General features: G+C 46.2%; 1 protein-coding gene across 3 annotated transcripts in view; it reads right to left on the bottom strand.

Annotated features, from left to right (window-relative positions):
* The window catches only part of TIAM1 (T cell lymphoma invasion and metastasis 1), an 80,784-nt gene that overhangs the window by 5,541 nt on the left and 47,739 nt on the right, over window positions 1-27,504 (bottom strand). The window contains exons 13-22 of one of the 3 annotated variants that reach the window (XM_026033652.1): window positions 19,141-19,247; window positions 11,195-11,374; window positions 10,737-10,805; window positions 10,313-10,438; window positions 8,621-8,729; window positions 6,985-7,164; window positions 6,756-6,874; window positions 5,103-5,211; window positions 1,435-1,493; window positions 189-291 (exon numbers count right to left, since the gene is read on the bottom strand). In XM_026033652.1, the coding sequence (XP_025889437.1) occupies window positions 189-291; window positions 1,435-1,493; window positions 5,103-5,211; window positions 6,756-6,874; window positions 6,985-7,164; window positions 8,621-8,729; window positions 10,313-10,438; window positions 10,737-10,805; window positions 11,195-11,374; window positions 19,141-19,247 (1,161 nt within the window). Of the gene's footprint in view, window positions 1-188; window positions 292-1,434; window positions 1,494-5,102; window positions 5,212-6,755; window positions 6,875-6,984; window positions 7,165-8,620; window positions 8,730-10,312; window positions 10,439-10,736; window positions 10,806-11,194; window positions 11,375-11,585; window positions 11,647-14,685; window positions 14,820-19,140; window positions 19,248-27,504 lie in introns of those variants that run through there. The other 2 variants (XM_026033653.1, XM_026033654.1) reach the window with 2 other exon arrangements.

Below are 27,504 nucleotides of genomic sequence, written 5' to 3'. Positions count from 1 at the left end.
CACTAGCTAGAAACACACTAGAAGCTGAAGCTTCTACCCCTTCATTATTCCCCTGTGCTATTACGGATGCTGATGTTGTGGATTCCTTTCCCTGCATATGCACATACTCAGGACAAAGATCAGTCAGTGGATGCACTGAGATCAGACATGAGAAAAGCTCTGACACGTTTCTGCAGCTGAAGCATTACCTGCACTTGCCAACGCTCGAACCTGCAGTGCTTCCAAAGGTATCATGTGGCGGAAGCGGAATGGATCCCACTCTTCATAAATCGAAGCTCTGTGTGATCCTCCCTGGAAGAATTTCAAAATATTGTCAGGAAACAAGATACTCCAGAAATTCAGACTTAATAATTCACAGAATTCACAGAATATTTAAGGTTGGAGGGGACCTCTACAGATCATCTAGTCCAACCTTCCTGCTCAAGCAGGCACACCTASAGCATGTGGCACAGGGTGGCATCCAGGCGGGTTTTGAAGACCTCCAGAGTAGGAGACTCCACAACCTCCCTGGGCAGCCTGTTCCATAATAATCCTGTTAATAATCCTTTCTGCTCTGCACTGGGAATCTCCAGTTAGGGAGTTGTTTCAATTTTCCCTCCCCTCCTTGAAACATCTTGGCAACTAGTGCCACTGTAGTGCCCATCTATGAAGGTCCTGTTAAATTCTGGAGAAAACCTATCACAAGACCAGTCCACTTTCATCAATGCTTTAAAAATATTAAAACTAATGTTTCATTCTTACCTATAAATTTACAAATACTCATGAACATACTTTTTTTAGTTTAGTCACTCTAAAGTTACTTTGTGACCAGTTCATGTTAGAAACCAATCACAGAGGCATTTCATATCACATGGTTTTTGTTTTATGCCATGTGTAGGAACCAAAAGAGCTTTTGCAACATTAAACACTGTGTTGCCCATTGTACCAATGCACGTGATTGGTGTCAGGCTTAGTTTCTTCTTTGCCCTCCGCTGGGCAGTTCCTGTTGTTTATCAAATCCACACTGTGCTGTGGAGTGCACTTTCATGGAACGAGATACCACCTTGCACAAATCTTTTGTATTTGGCTCTTTGATCYGTGTGCCGAAATCTAATGTGAGAGCTGACATCTATCAATGCTGTTAATGAAACAGTGCCCTGCTTCAGTGCTGGCTGTTGGTTTCTATAGGCGTAGCGTGCCACTGTGCTAAATATTTCGGGTGTGCCTGCACTGTGTGTCAGGAATCCTCCTGGAATCTGTGATTGAAACTTAAAACTAAGCGCACGCTCGCACCGCATTGTGCCCACCTGGACTAGGCTGTTCAGTATTACTCTAGTTCTCCTTGCGTGGGGGAGCACAAGGAGCACAGACAAAAGCACACAGTAACATCAGAGATTTATGGGAAGCAAATCTTCATCGTGGAACATCGCCACAGGGAGGGTCAGTGCAACTTACAAGCTTCTTCTTCTGCTTGGAACCATCCTTGTAGACAAGGACCACAGCGGTTTTGAACACTAGAGAAAAGGCAAAATCAAAAGCCATACATAAGCTCGAGAGTGAGCCTCCATCTCCCAAACCTGCAGGCCATTCAGCTCCTCAGAGAGCCCCCAGGAGAGCCCAGAAGGGGAGGTAAAAGCCATCATACCTGTCCTCCTTACATGCTCTCCCCACCCCACCACTCAACTTCACCAGCTTTCAGCACACAGAAACAAGTTCAATCTCCAGTTTAAGTTACCAGTTCTCCAAACAACTATTCAAACAGCAACAGTTCTATCTAAAAATTAAAAGAAACTCTTCCTCTCCACTAGCAAATGTCCCCTCCCTTCAGACATATGAGCAGTGCTCAGCTACATGCAGCCAGCCATCACAAGGGCTGCATTTATATCGAATTTGAACCCTGCATAAGTTGAAATGTGGCACAGTGGTCTATGCCAGGCTAAAGAGAACAACGCCGGCAGAGGTGTCATTTAATTCCCTTTTACTATGCGATACCCACATGGAGTTGCAATTTGGCTTTCAAAACTCCAACTGCTCTTTCTTTATGTCTCAAAGGCACTCTTTGTTTTAGGACTGCTTAGACACTTAATTTTGGACATTTTATGAAACTGATTTAAATCTTTCTGGAATTATTAAAAAGTTGCTGCACATTCCTAACAGCTTATATAAGGTCATTCGGCTTTAATGAATAATCAGGAGCTTTCCCAACTACAGCAAAGCAGTCAGTTTATATACATACACACCAAGAGCAAAGCTGGAAAATTCTTAATTTGTAAGCAGTTTACTGTAACACACACACACAAAAAGTCAAARTAACTGGCTTCATAACCACTAGAGCTTTCTGCAAACAGCACAGTAGAAGCCTAGTTGTGCAAGAGCAACTTTAGAAACAAATTAAGAAAGCCTAGCTGCTCACTGCATAGTTTTAATTCTGAAAGTGCATTATTTAGTAAATACAAGACATTAAGTGCCTTTCTTAGGGACTACACTTTGATGCAGAGGAAAAACCTGAAATCTAGTCAAATAGCACTTCAAACTCTCAGTTTTCCACCCAAGTTAGACCACTCAGATGGTATATACACTCATTCCTACTCCCAATATTTACTTACAGTGGTACTTCCGTGTTTACCCTTGGTCCTACTCCCGATATTTACCCTCAGTCCTACTTCCATGCTGACCCTCAGTCCTACTCCTGATGTTCACCATCGGACCTAAGTCCAATATTTACCCCTAGTCCAAATGCCCCACTTTACCCTCTCTCCAACTGCCAAGGTTTACCCTCGGTTCTGCTCCCAATATTTCACTTATTCTACTCCCAGTGTTTACCCTCACTGGTTCTCCTGTGCTTATCCTCAGTCCTACTCCCGTTGCTTACCCTCGGGGTACTTCCATGTATACCCTCTGTCCTACATCCGATGATTACCCTCGGTCCTACTACTGATGTTTATCCTCAGGGGTACTTCCATGTTTACTCTCAGTGGTACTTCTGTGTTTACTCTCGGCCCTACTTCCAAATTTACCCTCAGTCCTACTCCTAATGTGTACTGTCCCTCCTATTCCTGCTGTTTACTCTTGGTCCTACTCCTGATGCCTACCATCAGTGGTACTTCCATGTTTACCCTTGGTGCTCCGCTTGATATTTGCCTTCACTCCTACTTCTGTTGTTACCCTCAGTCATACTCCCATGTTTCCCCTCAGTGATAATCTCGGGTTGACCATTAATCCTACTAACGCTGTACACACCAAGTTATGCTCCTGCTGTTCCCCATTCATCCGACTTCTGTGTTTACCCTCCGTCCTACTCCCATTGTTTACCCTCAGTGGTACTTCCATGTTTACCCTTGGTCCTAATTCCAAGTTTACCCTCGCTCCTAGTCCCAATGTTCACCTTCAGTGCTACATCCGCGTTCACCCTCGCTCCTACTCCCAACGTTTCCCCTCAGTGGTATTCCCAATGTTCACCCTCAGTGGTACTTCCCCGTTTACCCTCACTCCCCCTCCCGAAGTTTACCCTCAGCGGTACTTCTGCGTTTACCCTTTCTCCTACTTCCAATGTTTACCCTCAGTGGTACCTGCGTGTTTACTCTCAGTGGTACTTTTGTGTTTACCCTTGCTCCTATTACCAATGTAAACCCTCAGTTGTACTTCCACATTTACCCTCAGTGGTACTTCCACGTCTATCCTCGCTCCTACTCCCAATGTTTACCCTCAGTGGTACTTCCGAATGTCTACCCTAAGTGGTACTTCCACGTTTACCCTCGCTACTAATCCTAGTGTTTACCCTCAGTGGTACTTCCATTTTTAACCTCAGTGCAACTTCCACGTCTACTCTCGCTCCTACTCACAATGTATACCCTCAGTGGTACCTCTGCGTTTACCCTCAGAGCTTCTTCCATATTTACCCTCCTTCCTACTCCCAATGTTTACCCTCAGTTGTATTTCCGCATTTACCCTCAGTGGTACTTCTGTGTTCACACTCGCTCCTACTCCCAATGTTTACCCTCAGTTGTATTTCCGCATTTACCCTCAGTGGTACTTCCGCGTTTCCCCTCCCTTCTATTCCCAATGTTTACCTGCAGTGGTACTTCCACGTTTACCTTCAGTGGTACTTCCGTGTTTACCCTCACTCCTACTCCCAACGTTTAACCTCAGTGTTATTTCCGCGTTTACCCTCAGTGGAACTTCTGTGTTTAAGCTCACTCCTACTCCCACCATTTACCCTCAGTTGTAGTTCCACGTTTACTCTTGCTCCTACTCCCACTGTTTACAGTCCGTGATACTTCCACATTTACCATCTATAGTACCCCACAAGTTTAGCCTCGTTCTTATTCTCCCTGCTTACTCTCAGTTATATTTCCATTTTTACCCTTGCCCTACTACCGCTGTTTACCCTCTGTGGTACTTTTCTTTTTTACCCTCACTGGTTCTCCCATGTTTATCCTCCATTCTCCTCCCCCCACTTACCATCCATCCTACTGCCTATGTTTACCATTGGTGGTAATTCTGTCTTTACCTCTGTCGTACTTCTATGTTTACCCTCGGTCCTACTCCCAACATGTACCGTCAGTGGTACTCCCCTGTTTACCCTCAATGCTACTCCCATATTTACCCCTCACTCCCACCTCCTCAGTCCTACTGCCCATGTTTACCCTCAGTGGTAATCTTGTGTTTACCCTCAGTCCTACTCCTGCTTTTCATCCTCAGACCTACTCCCAATGCCTACCCACAGTGGTTCTTCCCATATGTTTTCCCTCCGCCCTACTCAAAGCTTCTTCATGCTTCAGTCCCCTCCAACACCATGGGAACCAGTTATTTAGAATCGGTCCGTCTACTGCCATTATCTTTTCATAGACAACTATCTTTCTACATAGTTCTCAATTCATAGCCTTGGTTTAAACAAGTCCTGCAGTATCATAGTGGTCATCCAGTGGTCATCCCTGAAGTTTTCATCACACAGCTTTTTTTCCCACTATGGCAGAGATAAATAATAATTTATGTTTCAGCCAACACTGCAGAAAGCAATGCTCAGCTACTTTCAACAGACACCTGCCTAAGCTTAGTCTACATCTACATCATTTATTTCAGTCACATCTGAAATAAATTAAAAAAAACAGTAAGATACAAACCAAATGCTGCCAGCTCAGGTTCCTTCTTCCATTTCCCCAGTGAAGCAGGAGGATTAAGCCATATCACTGTATTATGCAAGATCAAGTCCCCCATAGAAAGATCTGCAACCTGTGGATCACAGACACATATCAAATTATAGCATCAGTTTAACAGCAACAAAGACAGACCTAGAAGCCCCACACTACCTGAGCAAACATTTGGCATCAGATGTTAATTCAATATGCAAACGTGTGCAGAGAGATCACAGCAGACCAAATGCACATGTCATGTAAATCCTTATTTGGTGGGCATGAACTAGAGCAAGCCAAGATTAGAGTCTGGCTGTCATGATTTTGTAAGAAGCCACGACTTGCCAAAAACACCAAGAGTTTCCTAGGCCTTTTGCTCCTTTTCTGTCTTTTGTCTGTCTTTCCACCTACGAGCTCCTTGCTATTTTCTTTGACCACTTGAAGCATCTTCCTACAATCACACACACTCAGATTGGGGTAAAATTCAGAGATAGCACTGGGTGAAGAGGCCAAACCATGTCCCCTGCACGGCAGCCATGGTTCTTCATTCTGTCCAGAGGCTCATTTGTGGAGGAAGGACAAAGGAAGGACAAAGGAAGGACAAAGGAAGGACTCTCCCCAGTACCTGAGTGACATTTTGCACTATTATTCACCCTTCACTTGGTAAAGGCTGACTGTTGCCAGAAGACACCACAGACACCATCAGCACAACCACCTAAACTCTCCCTACAAACACAAGTGCAGCACAAAGCAATGTGTTTATTGTACCCACTCCCAAATCCACACAGCATGACCACCATCTGCTCTCCAAGGAGAAGTCCCGATACGCTCACCAAGGCCAGCTTGCCAAGCCAGGTCTGTGCCCTGGAGCCACCGCGTGCTTGTCCCCACTGCTCTCATCCAACACCTGCACCCAAAGCTTCCCTGGCTCTGCACAGTCAGGGCCACCTCTATCTTACTGTCTTAATTACCCAGCACCTCTTCCACCCAGTCTCTGTCCTGGTTGCTGGTAAAGCCCCACTGTCAATTCTTCATACGGTCCCATCTCCCCAGGGTTCACCCTCAACTTGAACCCTTAGGGCATCTTCCACAGGTGTCTAAGAGAGACACCCAAGATTGAGCCACGTTGCAATTTCATGCGTTTCAGCACGTGCTATATGGGACCTAGGCCAAAGCCCAGGCCTCTCATACATCGAGCCAGCTAATTCACTTTCCAATGTGGTAACAGCAGCTTCTCACACACTGGGTCTCACACTGTGATCTATTTGAAGCCATCAATGAACTAAGTACAGACCTGTCTCTGCACAGCAGTCTGTTCAAGTGGAGCAAGATCATGTGTGGAAGCCGCAGCTGAGCTGAGACATGAGCTTCAGAAAAGGGAAACTGCAGGCCTGGCTGGGATTCTGACCCAAGCCCAGCATTCAAGGTGAATTAACCCAGAGTTTCTCTACCTGGGTTCCCCTCACTTAGCTATACAGGAAAAGCAGTTTTTGTACTGAACTGGGATTTATCTGTTTGTATCAGAATCAAACCAGGCAGCATGAAAGCTAATAAGTGATACAATTCAGTATTCACAAAATGTAACACTCACACTACAGACTACAAAACAGAAGCCTTGTTCTCTTAAATTTGACAATCTGTTACCTCCTTTTTCTCCCCAGTTTGCTCTGCAATGAGTTGGTCAAAAACTGCACCATACTCTTCATGGATTTTCTGCATTTCATTAATGTGGCTGGCAACTTTGTTCATGGTTTTTATGGCCACTAGAAGAGAAAAAGACAAAAGGTACTTTAAGCCCCTACAGGGAAGAGGCAGGAGGAGGGTGCCAGACCAAAGGTTAAACAGGCAAGAGGRACATAGGTTAGGTCGTTACCATCAAGGTGATAGTGTTCTTCACTGTCTACATCAGTCAGAGCAAAGAGCTCCTTCAGCAGGAGAGGGTACTTGAGTATCCGCTGGATGGGTTTGATGAGGTAAGACTCGAGTGTGGAGGAGTGCTGCCGGCGAGGGTTCTGCGCATCCAGAAATGCCTTGAAGGCAGTGTCTGTCTTAGCTGGAAGGTTAAAATGAAGAGAACAAATCAGAAATAATAAAGTGCCCCGATAAAGTGACTTTTCCAGCCTGAAATTCACTTATCCAGAGACATTTTGTGAGGAAGTGACAATTTATCAGATCCACCGTATTAGATTTATGTCCTTCAGGTATTGAGCTGCTGTCACTTCGCCAAATAGGCACTACTCATGATTTAACATCAGGCACCATACCATAAAAACACATAAAATTTTTGACTACTCACTGTAAAAAAAAACAAAACAACCAGAATTACCTAGTTTGTAGTCTTAACATTAAGGTCAAAGAAGCTGGTGCCAGCAGAAAGCCTGAATGTAACTTGCAATAAATTATTTACTCATGTATTCCACAGAGCTGCCAATTCTTCTTTGCAGTGTGGTAAGGGTTTATAAGTAATAATAGTAGAAAACATCCTTTATGCAAATCTGATTTTTCTTTTTGATTGTCAGATATCTAGAGGCTCTTTGAGGAATGAGAGCTTCCACTTAATGGCCTTGATTCTAGAACTGGAACTGTGTGTTTGTTTAACATCCTGGGCTGAAGCGAATGGCATGAAGTGGTGCTAACTCCGAGAGATTTACACCTCTATGGGATGGTGATGGTGGAGAGGGGAGAAAAAACACACTCCAAGGCAGAGAGGTCCATGAGCATTTATATGCCAAGTGACAGTTCATTTATCTCCATCTCAGCAAACCAGGTGCTGCAAGAAATTTTGGCATGAAAACTTCTCAGGCAAATTGGTATACAGGGGAGAAGAAGAACAGAAGAAGGAAAAATCAGAGCAAAACAAAAACATTTCAACAGTTTCTATGAAATCTCCTACCAGGCAGGTGCCTTCCTCATAGCTGTCAGTGCATAGCCAAACCTACGGGTGCTTCAACAGGGAAGCTGAAGGGGCACAGGGTGGCATCCAGGCAGGTTTTGAAGACCTCCAGAGAAGGAGACTCCACAACCTTCCTGGGCAGCCTGTGCCAGGGCTCTGTCACTCTCACAGGGAAGAAGTTCTTCCTTATATGGAGATGGAATATCCTGTGTTTCACTTGTACCCATTACTACTCGTTCTGTCGTTGGCCACCAACAGGAACAGTTTGACCTCATTGTCATTACCTTCTTTCCTCAAGTATTTATACATATTGATAAGATCCCCTCTCAATCTTATTGAGCTCCTTGGTTATTAAAACATCGATGGTGGTCTAAGAGCAGCTACGCCACTAGGCTGTCTGTGAACCTTTCGGGACAGCTGGACTCACTCTCCTAACAGGACAAGGACTCCTGGAGAGCAGACAGGTATGTGCTCCTGCACCACAACTTGCCTTGCACAGTCTGGCTCGCAGTTGGCCACATCCCACCAGGCCAGTCTGCGCCAACCCAAACCAACACTTGGCTCCCACATATCCATCTGCTCACGCAGATCCATTAATCCAGTGCATGGCTCTTACCTTTCACCAGGACTTTTGGGACTTTTGTGTGGCTGGCACAGAAGGCACTGTACAGCTTGAAGCGGTCAGCGTAGTAAAGGAAGGATCCACCCAAGGAAAACAACACTTTCTAGGATTGGAGAGAGGAGAAAGAAATAAAGCGTAAAACACATATGAAACCCTGTTAGTTATTTTCCCTTCCAATAGGTCAGCAGAAGGCTGACAACCTAAGGGGCATCTTCCACAGCAGGTAGTGCAAGCATGGTTTTTCTGAATGCTGCCACAAATATTCACTGCACTTCCAGCTGGTGATCTCCACCAGCAGAGAAAGACCAAAGAAACAAGTTCAGAAACCCCTYACAGAACTGACAGGGAAGAAGCCAGAACAAGATTTATGTCTTCCTTTGTACTCTGTACAATGTAGTCATGGTGAAAGCAAAGAGAAGGGAAGCAACAGGGGGATGGAGGGTTTCCATTTCCCTTTCAGACGATGGTACATCATATTTTTAGGAGTGTTCTCCCACCTCCAGGCACATCCAGCCTTGCTGCCTCAACCCAGCCCGGGCTTCCCTAGGCTGTTAGACTGGCTAAGGCAACCTGAAGAAACCACTGACTGCACCATGGACCTAGATTTAAGCTGCAGAGTTGTATTTAAATGCCCAAGCTTAAGATTCTAACTAACAACTGGAGGTCACAGAAAGGACCAGATATACTTGGCTTCATAATGGATCAGATATTAAGGAGCTGCAAGTGAGAACAGCAGGATGCCATGGCACAAATGACATTGGTGCACTTTTTTTTTTTTTAAGAAGTTTCTTTCTTACTCATCCCTTTCAGTTCAGAGACACTAAAATACTCCATTATGGGGACACTTCTTACAAAAGCCAAGTCAGATTCTAATTATGTGAGGGCAGAGCTCATGACCAATGCTGATTTAGAAACAGGCATCTGACATCAAAGCTAAGCACACCAGAAAGCCAACTTCTTTCACTAATTCTTGAAGGGCTATATGTTCGTTAGCTTAGCCCAATTAAAATAATATAATTATTCATCACATTATCCTGACTTCTACTAAGGTGAGTGCTCACAGCAAGAGTAAAACTCTCCAAAGACTAAATGTGGTATTTTTTACTTGCCATACATGCAGCACATGACTACAGGAGACACAGCCAAGCATACAGAGCCAGTTTGATTTAAACTACCCCCACATTTTGCTTTATCTTTTAAATCACATTTATATACTTCCAGTTTACATTTCTACACATATCCTGCATGCACAGTTGCTGACACTTGGAAGTACTTGCCATGCAGTTCTGCTGTCTACCAAAAGCCCAAATACCAAACTCAATTTACAGTTCGGAATTAGGGAACTAACGGGTTTCTGAACTACTGTATCAGACTTGTCAGAACAAAGGCTTTATGTAATACTCCAATTCTAGCTTTACAGCTCAAGACAAGAAATCTGACAGAAAAGCAAGAACAGCATCTAAAAGCAGATGGCATCACAAAATTCTAGTGCTCTGTACAGCTAAATGTATCTTGAACTTAGTTAAATTAATCTGCAATGAAAGCAGATGCATGTTTTTACATGAAGAGTGATAGCAGTCATATAAATGTGATGAAGGATGATAGAGGACAACTTCTGGGACATAGCTCATCATTACATAAAGGTTAGTAGTGTTAGTCTATTGAAAATTTTAATAGTGAAATTACCTTGAACTGCTCAACTTTTTCAAGCTTTTCCAGGTCTGGAACCAGCCTTACTCCATCTTCAAGAGTTTTTAAGAATTCCACCTGGAACACTACCATTTCAGTCAGATTCCCAAAGAGAACATCCAGCTAAAAAAAAAAAAAATAAAGGAAAAACAAGTAATATGTTGGAAATATTACTGTTAAGACCACTTTACATCTAAACTGTGTTTTGTGGAAGTTCAGTAATTCTCAGCCCAACTGTAGGATCAGTGTGATCTCAGGAAGAAAACACATTGAGCAGTGTCTTTATACTCTATTCAATCCATTATTTTAAAAGAAATAATTTCATAATTTCTCCGCAACGCTTAGAAAAGAAGGTCAAACTTAGAAGGGGGAGATCAAGATATCTAACAATAGGACAAGCAAGGCTAACATGCTGACATACCTCATCTGGTGTGAGGAAAGTTTCTTTTTGTAGAGGCTTCAGGTATCTCTCCATCAGACAGTTTAAGTCCTAAAGAAAAAAAAAAAAGATCACAAAGACAAAGATCACAGTCTATCTAGTCTGTGAATATTTCCTTGTCATGCATAAAGCACAGATTTAGCTTTCACAGAATTTAAGATATTTACAGTTTTCATTACAAAATGAATGTAAGATGTCATGAAACCGTATTCACCTGCCTACCTCCACTCCAAGGTCACTCCCAAGTAATGCAATTAGAATGCTGCATGCCTGCTTACTTCAGAGATTTGTTAAAGTTGCATGCAAATCTGTCACTAGAAGAGTAAATTAGCAAAAGACACATGCACAAATATGTATTTTGAAGTAGAAAAGCGACTAGCAAAGCTCTGTAAAAGGAGGAGAAATATTACTAGGCTGAGATCACATGTTGAGCCCCTTACTTTGACATAGGTGCGTTCGGTTTCGAGAAGTTCACAAATAACCTTTCGGAGCTTGTCTGCGTCTGTCAGCTGTCTCATGGTGGCCAGCTGGGGTCCAGTGGATTCCTGAGGATGAGCACTCGACTCAGAAGGATTCATGTCATGCAGACTGCGACAGAAAGCAGCGACCTGTTCTGTGCTCTTTAAAAAAGAAGGAAGAGAAAAGATCGGGGTAATATTTTAGGCAAGTGCTGCAGGAAAGAGGGAGTCAAGAAGTCTCTGGAGTTAGGCAGTTCAGTGGTCTGGGGGCTCTTTGAAAGCCACCAAAACCCACAGCTGCACATGTCCGTTTAGCTGTCTGTCTGTCCTGTCTCTTGGTGCCAGCAGATAAGCAGAAAGTAAAGAGAGTTACCCAAACTAACTGAAATGTTCTTCAGTAACACTCCTGTTTTCAGATGAACTTTAGTTAAAATGTGCTGGTCCAGCAGTTAGAATCAAACCAAAAAACAAAAGCCCCAAGGACCAGAAGTAGGAACTAAAAATGTCAGTGCAAACCAAACACCCTCCCTGCCCTCTGCCAGTTCCCTAATCCAGTCTGCAACAGGCCCCTGAATGGCTGCGTCAACACCAGCGAGAAGCCAACAGCGGCGCAGAAGCTGCTGGAGCGGCCGCGCAGCGAAGCGGGCACCCGCAGAGCCGCAGCCTCGGGCCCCTTCCCGTGCAAACTCCTTGGGCAGGAGGGTGCCTTGCACGCCCAATGTCCTCCTCGCAAACCAGTGTTTTCAGAGCTTCTGCACGGCGCTGGTTGCTTCAATGTTTAATCAGCTGTCTCTGTACAGAGAGCGTTATCCTCCCCTCACCTCCCTCCTGCCAGAGGCTCCTGGTGCATCTTCTGCTACACGGACAAGTGGCCGAGCGGGTTCGGTCTCCAGTGTCAGTGACGGCAGCCCCGGCGTCTAGGGTTGCTGCAGCAGCCCCGTGGGGCATCCTCTTCCCACCGCGAGGCCCAGCGGGGCAAAGAGCAGCTCTGCTTGATCACACACCTCTCAGCTTCCAAGATTAATCCTGCCACTCTGTCTTAATCCAGATTTGGAGGCTTACCACCAACTGCTGCTACATGGCTGCAGTCCGTATCTGAATAACTCACCTGAAATGTGCCTCTTCTGACATAGAATATGGAGGAGAGAGAAAAAGAACAAGGAAAAAAAAAAAAGGAGGAAAAAAAAGCCCACAAACACACACATACGCAACCAATTTGCACTGGGAAAATTGCCCTCGCTCACACCAACCTACCAGCAGGAGGAGCCTGAACTGCTACAGACCTCCGATGACCCAGTGCTGAAAATCTCTGCATTTGCTAAGCTGCACAGTGTGCTCACATAGAGCTATTTTCCTCCCAGTTGACATCCGTCACACCCTGGAGAGGCATCAGCTATTTTAGCCAAGAAACAGATTTTCTTCCATAACACAATTGCTTTCCCCAAAGCCACTTTACGGCTGCAGAGACCTACCTATGTGGACCATAGTTAGGTATACTAGTAAAGATGCCTGTTAGCAAAGGGATCATTTCCTTTAGGATACAAATATAAGTTGACTGTCCATACAAGGGTGCCTCTTGGACATAGTTTATTACAGAGAGAGCATTCATCTTCAAGATCTGAGATGTAACTTCACAGCAAGTAGAAGGAAAAAATGTGGTAAGTTAAGGAGAAGTAAGAAAAAAAATCTCTTCCTTTCCGCCATCTCCCCCAAAACAAATAAAACCTCCAGTGAGTCGGACCAGTCCATCCCTAACTAATCCAGCTTCTGGTGTGGCACATTCCACTGAGAGCTGGATCTAGCAGTCCAGGCAATTCATTTCTCACCAAGATTCCTCCTGTGCTCATGGAGGAATCCACACAGGAGGTGAAAGCCAGGCTTCAGTGCTGGAAAAAATAAATGTGGAGCGACCTGCTATGGTGACAAGTGACGGGAACTGACAGTAAACAGATGTTAATCTGAGCCTGCAGAGACACAGAACATGTAGGGTTTTCCACAGGTACATTTAGCTTTGTAAGGAAAGCTTCCTGAAAGAGTATTTGAGGATGGCATATGTGGCAACATGTTATTACAGGAGCAAAAGGCACAATTAAGAATAGTTAAAACACGTAAAAACTTTGTTTATTTTTGGAGCTTGATTCCATATAAAGTGACTTTAACAGTTCCTGCTTGATACTCTGCAGACAGCTCACCATGCTGGGTGTTCGCTTGCAATATGTTGCAGGGAAAGATGGGTCACCCAAAGAAACGTGGGGAAAATCCATTCGGAATGTGAAACTAGGGTAAACACCAACGAATATCTAAAAATTGAACAAGTGTCAAATAGGCTGCCCCTTAAGGAGCACTCACACCCATACTCGAAAAAGAATTCTGGAAGACTTAAAAGCCTCTCCACATACACGTACTTTCCAAAAAACTCATTGACTTCACCCACATCCAGTTCTGGCCAACGCCACCTTTAAGGCCTGCTTTGCCCCCTCTTCTCCCCATATGCTTTAAATATTTTCTCACAAGCATCATCCACCTGCTACTTTTCAGATGGAGAAAAGAATCTCAAGCGCATTAACACTGAAGAGCCTCTTCCTGCTTGCTCCAGAACCAGCTGCCTAGTTTGCTCCTCAGTGCAGCCTCTTCTACCCTCTAGCTCCTATGTGCTTTGAAATGAGTTTCTAGAGAGACCAGGTAGAGTGATGTAGCACCCAGGGAGGTTCAGAACCCAACTGCTTTGCTCCACATTCCCAAACAGCATTAACAGGATTGTCTCTGCCACCACCTTCCTACAGAAAGCAGGTAGAATCGGGAAGATCTGGAATACAACCAAAAGCCTTCATCTCCCCAAAGCAGCTCCGTTTGCAGGGACTAAAATGACAGCACTGAGCTGGGCTTTCGCAGGAGAATTACTGCATCGCTCCTGAGGCAGGATTCCACCAGCAACCCCATCCAGGAAATGTGACAAGCTGTCTGCACGAGGGGGCTGCAAAAGGCACTTGCCCTCACAGGCGACGGCAGGGGCTCTGCAGGGTGCCCCGCTCACATCCCTGCCCTTCCTGCAGGGAGCCCTTCCGCAGAGCCACCGAGCCGCTCCTGTGGTCCTCTGTGGGCAGTTCCAGCCACCCACCCTATCTATAGCTTGGGACTGCAATTTCCTCTGGTGCTCCCCTTATAAAAAAAAAAATCTATAGATGCCTGAGCATCAGGGAGAATGCCTTCTTAAAAAGCACGCAGCACCTGTGTCTGTAACAGGCAACAATCTCCTATGCATTACTGATCTCCCAAATAAAATTCAGGCAAACTGCATTTTTTTCACGCATTAGCCACTTTCTTAACGACACTGCACAGCAACAAAGTGCCTCCGCTGGCTCTCGGCATTTCAGCTTAGCCTCCGATTTACCGCCTTAAAATCCAAACAGCACGAGAACCCCGTTAGCCGCCGATTGCACAGACGAGGCACGCCACCCGGCACGCCAGCTCACCAAGCAGAGCCCGCGGTTCAGGGCGCCGCCAGCTCTTGCGATGCCTTCGCCCCTCAGCTTGCGGTCACCTCTCCAGAGCGCCGACATCGCGGGCCGGGCAGTGGCGGCAGAAGTGTCACTCGGCGCCTTCCAGCTCGGCTCGGGGAGAAACCCCGCTCCACCACATCCCCGGCCGAGGTGATCCGGCTTTCCTGCTCCAGCCCAAGGCTGCGTGCTCAGCGCACCAGCCGGGAGCCTGCTGCGTTCCCAGGGGAAAGGGTGGCGGCCGCACTGCCCTGGCCGGCGCCTTCCCCCTGTGCCCTAGGCCTGCGGAGCTGGGCGCAAGCTGCGGCCGGGAGCTCAACGCTGCTCTTCGTGGAGTCACCGGCGGGGAAACTCCGGCAAAAAGGCTGACACGCAGAAGAGGAGATGTGAAGGCAGCCCTGGAATATAAATGTGTCTTGCCTGTGGCTGAGCAGGAGCCGATTGGCTATAGACGGCACCGCATAAGAATATTAAATATCTGAAGGGACAGAAGCACAGAATTAAAAAGATCTTTAAAAAAGCCGGCTCTGTTACTGGAAAGCCTTCCCCCTCAAATCCCTATTTTAATCCTTTTGCATCCCTTGTGACACATTGAAGGTTTTGAGATTTAATTCTGGTTTCTGAATAACTCTTGCTGCAGAGAGAAGACCAGCTATTTCCTTACGCAAGATGCCTCTGAAGGACACAAGCACGTGCCCAGGTCGACCGCGACAGCGGCGCTGCAAGGTAATTAACTGCTTCTAGAGGCAGGGGTCTTGAATTAGAAACCAGGAAAAAACAAGTGTCCTGCAGTGTTTTAATTGATTACAGTTCTAGAAACACCGCCTAACTCAAAGGACGCGGTCTGTTATAGGAAGCAATAYGCATGAAGACTGATCTTAGGAGGTAACACAGCCCATGCCTAAGCTTTTGCTAACCCGCAACATTAAGTGCCTATTTGTATAACCTGTCCTCAGGTGCCTCCTTTGAACCTCCATTTATTCTGTGCTATTTGAAGAGTCAAACCAAAGCAACCAGATCACCACAGGGGCAAGCAGCTGTTTCAGCAGTTACTCTCCTCTTCAGTCTTGGCTCCCACATAAAACGGGGAGAGCTGGGAAAGTTAGGAGTCAGCTGCACCCCTTAGAGGGAGAAGCAAACGCCCAGAGAGCAAAATCTGCCCAGTTCTCACCCAGAGAACAAGACCTGCTCAGTTCCATGTATGCAGATGTAAACTGAGAGCTGCTGGACATAGGGGAGGCTTCACGAAACCAGACTGGAGCAAATTCGGAGTGCTACGGCCTCCCGCAGCGCTGCAAATGCCTCCACCCTCTCTGGAAATGCGCGTCTCATGTTTTATCATTGCACTTTCATAGTCATTTTCTCTTTTGCTTGTTGTTACAATTCCTTTGAGGATAGCAAAGGAGAAGTAAACTGCACGTTTTGCAATCTCTCCTCATGGCTCCATTCTCAAGGACACAGAGAAGACAGGAGTTTCTAAGGATCCTCAAAGCTGCTGRTGTACCCTCCAATCCTCCACTGCCTTCAACAGCTTGGAGGCTTTTAGGGATTAAGAGACAAATACACCGTTCCTGAGCAAACCCACACCCACATGCATACATGCTGAGGGCGAAGGGAGAGGTGGAAGGGAGGAGGAGGAGAGGCACATCCAAGCACCTCCTATGCTATGTGGCCATTTATGTGACAGTGTTACAGAGAAGCTGGAAGGGCCCTGGGTCTGGCATTTGGGAGGCAGGCGCACAACTTACCTTCATAGCAAGTCTGCTTGAGGCACAGRAGCGTGCAGAGAGGAGCCGCGGTATAGCGCTCCTCTCCTCTTCCCATGAATTATTAACTCACATGGAGAATCGCTCCGCTGGCCGGGAACGGGGAGCTCTCACCCCCAGCGGAGCGTGGAGGTGGCCGTGGGCCTAGGCCCCGTTCAGAGCCGGGCCTTGCAAGGCTGAGGGCAAGCCAAGCGCTGCCACGCAGGGCTGTGAACGCTGCCTCCACGGTGGGACAGGCAGCCCTGCCGGGGAGCCGGCAGCCTCCGGGGCTGCTGAATGGGGCTGCTCCTGCGGYGGAGAGCCTGGGGAGCCCTGCCCTGCTCCTGCCCAGGGGGCAGGGAAAGCAGCAAGAGAAAAGAGGAGATGGCCTCCCCCTCACCGCGCTTCCCCCCGACCGTGCTTCCATCCACAGGAGGCGCTGGAAGCCGCGGATGGGCAYGGGCGCTCCTGGAGGCACAAGGGCCTTTCAGAGCCTTTCAGTTTATACACCCCAAGCCTGGGCGAGATGGCAGCAGGGTCACAGCCYAATCCGCGCTCCTTAATCCCAGGAAAGGTGCGGCAGTAGGGCAGGGAAACTCCAGCGCCTTCCCCCTCGCGGCCCCTGCAAGGCTGCGATTTTCCATGGAGCTGCAAGTGACACTGGCACACTCACTATTCCCCCATGCAGGGCGGCTTTCCCAAGCACACGGGAAAGCAAAGGCATTAAGCAGACCCTTATCAAGTCAATTTTTAAAAGTTTCTTAGTCTGTGGCCTTTCCCCCKCTCCCCCCCGCTCGCAATCATATCAAAGATGTAATATTTGAGCAATGACAATTCTGCCCTCTACCATTCACTGGAATTCTTGCCAGATGCAGCAAAATAACGCAAGGATTCCTATGCCCTTAGATAGGGAAGAACCACAAAAAGAGCCCACTGGGCACACAGTTCTCTATGGAAAGGGACAGAGGCATTAGAGATTATCAAGATGAGCACACTGCATATATACATATATGTATACATACATGTATGTATATATGTAYACACACACACACACACACACACACACACTAGAGGTAAGTATATGCCTCTTCCATGGAAAACAGTTAAGCGATCTGTTTCTTGACAGGCAAAATATGAAGAGGTAAATACTCTAAATCCCCTCTACATCGTACAAACAACACATACTGTTTCTGAATTTTAAAAGAAAAGAGTGTATCAACAACATTTCCATTATAGAAAGACAGATTTTCTTTCTTCTCCCTGGAACTGGGGCTTCTTAGACTTAGGAATTACTCTTCCATTGTATGAATATTAAGCATAGAGCCGCTAACACACATTTCTCAGTTTAACTAAATCTGCTGCACCGCTGGGCTAATCACGTAATCCTTCTGTCTTGCTCAAGGCACTTACAGCTCTGAAGATCCAGGAGGCAGGATGCAAAACGGAACCCCACAGCCTCTCACATTGCTCCRAAATAGCGAGCTAGAGAAAACACAGCAAGAACATCTATTCCCCAAGCAGCTACGTGTTGTACTCAGTGCTTGTCCACAGCTTCAGTGCTTAACARTACAGGCTTCCCAGAACATAGGAAAATCCCAAGCACTCCCAGTTAAAAATCTATGAGAACCAACAAATAATTCCACTTTCTCAAAAAAAACCCCAATTCTTTGTACTTACAAGAAAAGGCTCTGTAAAAAGAAAAAATAAATAAAACCACCCTGGAAACAAACTGCAGAAGCAATCACCTTCTTTGTAGGCAAGTTCCACATATATTTCATGTGGAGGAATGTTTTTCTCTTATCTGACTTCCACTGTCTGGCTATCAAAGACAAAAGTACAGGCTAGGGTGACATAAGAGATCAGGAAACAAGAGGCCAGGGTCTTTTCCTTCCTTTCACTACAATAGGCAAACAGAATAGCACAGAGACCAGTTCAGGACTCACTACGACACATTTTATCTAAAACAAGAGCTGAGACAAAAAAATATACCTTTACATAAACATAAATCCAATGAGAATTGATACTCAAGGAGAAAATAAGCTCTCAACATCACTTATGCAACAAATACTTTAAAGCAATCAGTGCCTGGAAAATATTTTTGCTCGATCCTGCCTCAAAAGCCACTATCTATCACAGGTAACTTTGTGTGAAGCTCCCCARTACCAGTGAAGCTCCCTAGTTTGTGCAGCAAGTACAAACTCCAACCACAGTAAAACTTAATCGGTGGCAATTAGCAATGCATTTGCACAGCCTCTTAGCTTTAATTGGAGTTTTGCTTCAATTTAAGGTAGATTGGGTCTAATTAGTTTGTATTTAAAAACTATCGTGTGCACTATGCTATTGATTTAAGGAAATATTGTAATTTACATGCCTTGAAATCAAGAAAGAACAGGAAGCTGTAGTAGTAATCCATCTGATCTTTTGCTTCAGATGACCTGCAAGAACCCTCAAAAAACCACCTGGAAACATCACAAGATGATGAAAATGAGAATTTCTCTCTGTAAGGAAAAGGGGCACAAGTCTTTCTCAACAGATAGTGACATGCCAGAATTAGAGCTGTAAACTCCTTATGATCAGTGTTTTCCCAGAAAAGATGTTCTAATTGTGCACAGCTGTGAAGCCAGCACATCAGCTGTGAGTCTGTGGTGCTTTGGCTCCGTGTCATGTGAAAATGAACATTTCTCACCTTGCCCATCTTATCGGCCTCATCAGACAATTCCAAGTCTTGCGCTTCCGTCTCTTCTGGAGCAGTCTCAACGGAGCTGTCTGCGTCCCCACAGAGCAGGTGCCCTGCTAAAATCGAGATGTGTGTGAAAGCGTGAGTATAATTTCCCCAAATCTGCAAAACTGAGTGCAGCGTATACTGAGTTCCCATGAAGAGCCAGGCCCCATCCTGCACCTAAGCACAGGTCAGCAGACATGGTTCTCAGAGACCTCAAGGGACTACCTGGGGTTGTAGTGGGGATCGGGTTTACCTACGCATGGGAAACAGGTTGTGGGCAGACATGCTATTTTGGTTAGAATCTGGGAAACAGGTTGTGGGCAGACATGCTATTTTGGTTAGAATCTATTAAAACTGATTCAGAAACAGGGCTAAAATGCCAGGCTGAAATTCCTTCTTCTGTCATTAAAGCATCAGAAGTTCCACAGAAACTGAAGAAAACATTTCTTAACAGTGAGGGTGTCAGAGCCCTGAAACAGGCTGCCCAGAGAGGTGGTGGAGTCTCCTTCTCTGGAGATCTTTAATACCTGCTTGGATGCAGCCCTGTGCCATGTGCTCTAGGTGACCCTGTGTGTGCAGGAGGGTTGGACTAGATGACCTCTAAAGGTCCCTTCCAACATTAAGCATTCTATGATTCTATGATTCCATGAAATTCTTAGTAGCCAACAGCTCCCTGCTTTATACACCAGTGGTGTCAAGTGGAAACTACGGGATGTCAGTGAGTCAGTGTTGGTGAGAACACCTTGGATAATCATTCCGCTAAGGAAGCTGGGCAGGACTTTAAAATGATCACAGTTTTAGCCTGATACATCTGCCACGGAGTTTCAATGTTGATTTAAAAAAAGAAAAAAAAAACACACACTTTTTAGCAGTTTTCAGGAGCCTGTCACATTATCTGCAAACTGAACTTTTCACTGGTACATAGCAGTAATCTTGTACATCTGATCCTTAGCACACTGCAGAAGCAACACTTGTGACACAAACAATAACTCACAACCTTTTGTAAATAGATGATGAATCTTTTGCAATTGACAGAAGAATTCAAGGAACTAAGCCCAACCTCGGAGCAATGTGTGCATGTAGCTTTTTTGAGGACATCATTCCCTAACCCAAACAGCAGTAAGACGCTGTATTACTACATCTTACCTAATCTTCATTGGAAAACAGGTATCACATACATTGAATTGCTAGGTATTGCAAATGATAATGAACAGCTAGCATTTTTAACTGAGTATGACAAAAAGTGGAGAAACAGCGAGCATCATCCTCTATAAGAAGGTATGTACTACATATATATATACACACACCCACACGCACACTATTTCTGCATGCAGTTTTAGTTAGAAACCACTCGTTCGCTCTTTTATATAAGAGCAGTTCAGCAGCATTTAGTGACAGAATGAACTGCTGATGGAAAATCCTGCACATCTCCATCAGTTTCATGGCAGCTTAAGGAAGCACATCACCGAAGCTGAGTCCTGGTGTTTGTTAATTACTTCCAATGTTCCCGTCTCCTCCCGGATAATCCCATCAAGAGGAGTTAATTCAGCGGTCACACTCCGGGGCTGGACTCGGAAGGGCAACCTTCTAGGTACAGCTCCTTGCTTGCATCCTGTCACACCGCCAGAGCAGGGAATGTTCCCCTGTGGATTATGCCTTTCATGACACCAAGTTTATTTTCCAGGTAATGCAGAAAAACCTGACCAAGCTGCAAGGGGTGCAGCAGGCTCCACAGAGTGGCTACTTTTGAAAAATGAGACTCAACAGCATTGGCTGCTATCCTCTTCTTTCTCCCTCTGCTGTTAGGATGTCACATTTTGTCGGAAAACTCGTGTTTTTCTGTACCAGGACAGGAAATGTTTCAAACTGCTGTTTTTGTGGTGTGCCCTATAGCTAGAAGCAGCCCAGGAGCACAGTGCCATGTTGTTGTTGAAACATGACCATGTTACAAAGGTGATAGTGATTTAGCACATGGAATACAGCTACRATTCTACTTAAATCCTATGACTACTCTTATGTTATTTACTATTTTCAATTTGACATTTCCATTTGGATAAGTTGTGTAATTGTCTGTAAAGGGGCATTTGACTAGACAGTGATGCTGTAAGTAAAAAGGTCATGGTGAATATAATATACATCGGTTATGGTTACGTTTCAGTTTAATGCACTGACCAGAAAAATTACAGTAGAGTGGTTGGTTATTAAATAAATTGGCAAGGTGCTGTAAAGATTCTGAAGTAATGGGTTGCACATTTCTAATACATTTGCTTATATTTGCACTGGACTTTAATAAGCTTCATGAATTAGAAGTAATTGTATCTGGGAAGACTTCCTAAAGGAATAAGAAATTAAAATCTGCTGTCTGGTCCTTGCAATTAGAAAGCCACTGCTCTGGTTTCAGCAGGTGTCATGTTAACACTTAAAGCTGGTTCAAGAAGACATATTAGAACATGTTCTATAAATCAAGACAGAAGACAGAGAAGCAGGTCTGGATTCCTGAGCACCCAACTTCCTGCTGCTGTTGTGGCAAGCGTAGAAACTTGCATAATCCTACAAGAACTGCAGCTTTTTGGGTCTGAAAATAATGCAGAAAATAGGAATTCAGAAATACGGAACTAAATTCAGAAAATATTCTGCATACTAGATTGTATGTAAATATGACACCAAATAAAAACAAATTAAAAGCCGTCAAATTCTTCCCAAAGAAGCCCATTTCCTTGGAAAATACAAGGTTTTCCTTTTGAAAAGATAGGATTGTAAAAGATGTTTGGCAAAGCAAAGCCCACTTGAAGATGTGCTTTCTTCCATATGAAGTTTCCTGTGCCTCGCTTATACATAGTTGAACCTTAATACCCACCTTTATGGCTTTCTGGTCCCTCTATTAATATGTGAAAAAAAAAGCCATAAACCTCTTATTAAAACTTCATATTAAAAATACAAGGAAAAAGGGTCCTAGGTGCTATAACTCGGTTTGAGCAACCGGCAATTACTCATTGTGGGGAATTCTGCCCCAGAGGTGGCGCGGGACGGCTCCTGCAGCTGTTTCTCGCGCGGGGCCAAGGCAAACAGTGCTTGTCGAGGCGGGTTTGGTTTGTTCTGCTCTCGAGCAGTCACTCCCTCCTTCTCTGCCTGCCAAGGCAGCTCCTAATCTGTGTCCGGCAGCGCGAGGGCCTCCGCGCAGGGCAGAGCCACCTGCCACTYGCGTCCCCACGCGCAGCCGGCGCTCAGGACTCTGTGGTGCCACCGCTGCCGCGCGCTCCCGCTGCCGCTCTTCACTGAGCTCCTCCGCACGGCTCCTGGACCCTTCCTTTGTCAGGAACGTGTCAGGCACGTCGCCACGCTTCATTTTTGCCCCATAAATCTTTGCTTAGCCTCGTGTGGGAGCTGGGGGGACAGGGTGCCCGGTTCCTCCAAGGGCCACCCGGATCTTCCAAGGCCACCACCGCTTGCTAAGGACAACAGGGCGGGGGCTGCACGTGTCCTTAAGGAATCGCAAAGGGAGACCCCCCCCCCAAGCAGCAGGGAAAGGGGGTCAAGGCTGTCCGGCTCAGGAGGAGGTCTCAAGAGCTCCCTGCTTGCCTCGGCATCCATGACACGATGACTAAAGYGCGTTAAGTAACCTCTGCTTATGCCTTGAACTCACATAAAAGGCAGTTTTACACCACTGGAGCAAAGGTGCTGGGGCTTAAAGGTCTGGAGAGTAACGTGAAGCTGCGGTGTCAGCCAGGGGTTGGCTCCGATTTTCCAGAGCCGCTACTTCTAATTCGTGTCGCCTGGATGCCTCCAAGAGCCCCACGGTACCCGTGAGCACCTCACGGCCTGTGCAGCTCGCCAGTGTCCCCCAGGAAGGCACTGCCTGTGGGGCTCCGCCGGGCCCACRTGCCCTCCTCCTGCTGCTGCCACCCGCCTTCTCCCCGCTGCGGGTTCTGCTGACACAGCTGCTGGCTGGAAATAGTCATTTGTTCCCTTGTTTCTGCTGCCGGCCCTCATCTAGTTCCTGGCGCGGGCGCCTTTTAGGGCAGGGCTCAGCGGGAGAGCGGCCGGGGAGGCTCGTGAGGCGCTCGCAGCCTCAGGAGCGCTGGGCAGCACCGAGCGGGGCTTCGGGAGCTCCTCTGGGAGCTGAGGAGAACTGAGGTGCCTGAATCGTCCTATAATTCCTTAGCCAGCACACGACATTCCTAYACGCCCCATTACTGCAGCAGAGGCCTTTTCAGAATAAAACTGGCCGCTGAATGAGCTGATTTTCATACAGTTAGGGAGTCTGTCTGAGATTGAATTTAATTTGGGACAAAATCTGACCTATAATGACATGATATCAAAGGTTAGAGTACTTTCCTTTCCTTTCTAGAAGAATGCTGACAGGATTTCAAGCATGGAAATGCAGGAATGGGTCACCCCATTTTACACTGTTTATTTTCTGTCCCACTGGGAATTCCTACAGAATTGATAACTRTCGAAAAGACACTGCAAAACTCAGCTACAATTGCCTCAGTTACTGTCTAACAAAAAGACAGTATAGGAACACCCTGGAAAACGGTACCTTTCCTGAAGAGCTGTAGAACAAGCCCTGTAAATGTCTCTTCCTTCTTGACTGAATTCTGCTGCTTCCACTTATGCCTCTAGTGTTCAACATACTGCTTGAATATGGAAGACTCCCTGCTGGATGTCATCCATCCCATCCCCTCGCTCGTACGAGGAAAAGGGCAGGCTCAGTTAAACCTTCCCGGGATCAGCTGCCCTGCAGCCACTTCTTGCCCTGACCTGCTCAGGAACCCAGGCAAAGGCTGGTCTAACTCAGGTCAAGGACTGGAGTGGCCTGCTCGGAATAAACAGGAATACTCACGTGCTCGGACGCTGCAAACCAAGGATCCTGTGATCAGGACAGACCAGCCACCCCTTCCATAACTAACACGTTTTGCTTTGTCACTCCTCGCACAGTTGCATAAAGTGACTCTAGGTCTTAAAGCCCAGAGCGAGTGAGGGGCTGCCCCATGGGCAGGACACAGACCCCCTTCAGCTCCAGCCAACAGGCAGGCACGGGGCCAGCAGTGGGAGCGGTGCCACAATGGGAATATTCCCACTATAAATACGGATCACTTTGTCATGAGACAAGTCTGTATGCTGCCGCTAACATGGCTGGATTCAGGCATACGGAGCTGCAGCAGCTCAGAGCGACTTCAGGAAAGCCAGGAAGGAAACTGCAAACGCAGTTCTGCAGAGAAACTTCTGCAATCTTCTGCTTTGAAGGTTTTAAAAAATCAGATCTTGTGAAGACCATTCTGCACATCTGTACTGACTTACATGCAAGACCCTCAGATTGCTGTAGCAGTAAATGATGCCGGAGCTGCAGTATCACAGGCTGAAAGAGAGCAGTACTTTTAATATTCTACAAAAAAAAGATGAAAGCAGTTGTCTACCTCAGGAAAATAACCSAGAAGGAATTAAGGTTACTGTTGGTGCCAATGTGTTCTGAACTCCAAACTACTTGAGCTAAGAGCTGTCGGGAAAGGCCAAAGATGGAAGGAAACACCAGGGCAATTCCTATAGTGCGTTTGCAAGTTTGCTTCATTTTTATACCGTATGCTTTAAGAAACGTGTTAACTTTGTTCTCCTGCTTTCTGGTTCTGGTTATTTCAAAATAACCAGATCCCAAAAAATATCCAGCTGCTTTCTATCTACAAGATTATATACTTCTTCAAAACAGTGCTATACTTCTTATCATTACCTGGTGATTTACACGGCTCTYAGCTATACCTGCACCCTGGGCTCTCCAAAATATAAAGTTTGCAAAGCCCAGACCTCAGAAATTCTACCCCAGCCTATGAAAGGAGTATGAAAAGATGGGGAGACCGCAAGCAAATAGGGGTACTACTCTCTGCTTACATTCCCAAATCTCAAAGCCTCTTCTAATAACAAAATATCTCCTTCCTGCTTTGCAGGTTTGGAGGTGATGTAAATGGCAGTTTCCAGCTTTCCAGCTCRCATCTGCTGGACTGCATGGGGCAAATGTGGAGACAAAAGGCGACACGTGGCGAAGGAAGGCAGCTCTCTGCTCCCTTTAGGTGTTAGGGAAACATGTTGTGTTTCTCTACACCAAATCAGAGCTGGTCCTCCCCACCAGACTTACGCTGGTTGGGTCAGAAGGAGAAGACTGAATCCAGAACAAGAACTAATAAATGAAAGAAAGAAAACCTGTAGCTTTGTAAGCATCACGTAGAGCAAATCCCTAGGGGAAAATATACATCATATCCAGAATGCTATTTTTGCATCCATTAATTCATTACATCCAGATGTAAAATCCAAGGGCATTTCAAGAATAATTTATTAAGAAAATACAATGAAATAACAGCTGCCACAGAGCTGACCTGCAGGCGCTAGCCCCGGCCTCGGTATATATAGTGTAGTCTCAGATAATGAAACAGCCATAAATCACATGGCATTTAACAAGACAGTCACTCCATGGAGGTCAGCTCCCAGAAAAACAGAGCAAGCTTTACCCATGGAAGACCTACCAGCAAGTAAGGCATTAGGAGAGCTTCCTAAAAAAATATTTTGTAACACAACACCTTTCTATAGGAAAGCAATGGTATCGTGTGCCTTTTTATATAAAACTTGTACCCTTTGCTGCCTTCATGACACGTGGAGAATTGCAATAATGAAGATTGGCAATGACAGGATGTCAGTGTGATAAGTCAACCAGACCCTGAATTTGTGGAAAACGGGTGGATCTGGAGGTGATTTACACCTGCTGGCAGCGCCAGCCCAATAATGTTTCACTCTCCTGCTGAAATGGAGGTCATACTAACTCACACAGAAAAGACAATCTGCATGCTATAAATAAAGCATATAATAGAACTCACTGAGCTGATCTGCACAGGCAGCCAAGCTGCCAGTAATCAGCAAGGATACAAGTAAATGGGTCAGTGGGTGTTTCGTACTTGACTGCTCGCCACAAGAAGCTGCAGGACTCAGATCAGAAATCTGAGGGTCAGCTACACCCCCAGATAGGACCACACATTTCCTTTGCAAATTTTAGGTAACAAACCCCTGCAAAAGCACAGGGCTAGAAGAATAAAAGTTTCGCTAAAACGCTGCATCCTTCCAACATCGAAGAAGGGAGATCATAAAATCATAGAATCATAGAATGCCGAAGGTTGGAAGGGACCTCAGAGGTCATCGAGTCCAACCCCCCTGCTCACGCAGGGTCACCTAGAGCACGTGGCACAGGGCTGCATCCAAGCGGGTTTTAAAGATCTCCAAAGAAGGAGACTCCACAACCTCTCTGGGCAGCCTGTTCCAGTGCTTTGTCACCCTCACAGTGAAGAAATGCTTCCTTAAGTTCCTGTGGAACTTCCGATGCTTCAGTTTGAAGCCATTTCCTCTAGTCCTATCCCTGCCCACCGCTGAAAAGAGCCGCCCCCCTCCTCCTCACTGCCTCCCTTGAGGTATTTATACAYGCTGATCAGGTCCCCCCTCAGCCTCCTCTTCTCCAGGCTGAACAGACCCAGCTCCCTCAGCCTTTGCTCATAKRGYAGATGTTCCAGGCCCCTGATCATCCTGGTAGCCCTGCGCTGGACTCTCTCCAGCAGCTCCACATCCCTCTTGTACTGGGGAGCCCAGAACTGGACGCAGTACTCCAGATGTGGCCTCACCAGGGCTGAGTAGAGGGGGATGATCACTTCCCTCGACCTGCTGGAGAYGCTTTTCTTAATGCACCCCAGGATCCCGTTGGCCTTCTTGGCCAACGGGATTAGGCTGAAGAGATTGATGAAGAAAATCAAAACACCTGCCTCAAACTTTGATGCAGATCGTTGATTTTGCTGCCACCTCAGGCTAAGTAATTACAAATTAGCACATTGCCRTTCATTAGTTTTTAGCAGTCTTAATGCCCTCCTTTTGAGACATATTTCATATGACAATTACAGGCGCTTTGAGACACCGCCATAAACACCTGCACATCTGCCCATGCTCTAGTTTGCTGCTTCCGCTGGTTAAAAAGCTATTTATGATGGCAATTCCTAAACATTTGATGTAATCTGAAAGAGCACAAGCATCAAGAGAGTCCTGGCCTTCTTTGCTTCCTATGGCCTGAAAGCAAAACCGAAGGGCCTCAGTATGTCAAAAACTAGAGCTGCATCGAGAGAAAGCTGAGCAGAAAAGGAAGCCAGTAGCTCAGCACCAGCGCTGAGAGCTGTTTAAGAAGCTGGCACTTGGTGCCTCCCTGCAGCCAACACGCTCACTGCAGGGAGCGGGGGGGGAAAAGCAGATGTGCCACTGCCCGAMAGCCAACGCAGCAGCCAGCCTGGGAAACCCTTATCAAGCTACAAG

This window comes from Nothoprocta perdicaria, unplaced genomic scaffold (genome assembly GCF_003342845.1).
Source record: "Nothoprocta perdicaria isolate Ctin4 unplaced genomic scaffold, notPer1 scaffold_130, whole genome shotgun sequence".
In the NCBI taxonomy this organism is placed as follows: domain Eukaryota; kingdom Metazoa; phylum Chordata; class Aves; order Tinamiformes; family Tinamidae; genus Nothoprocta; species Nothoprocta perdicaria.
The sequence above is the reverse complement of the archived record's forward strand: the minus strand, read 5'-3'. Positions and strand labels throughout refer to the sequence as shown.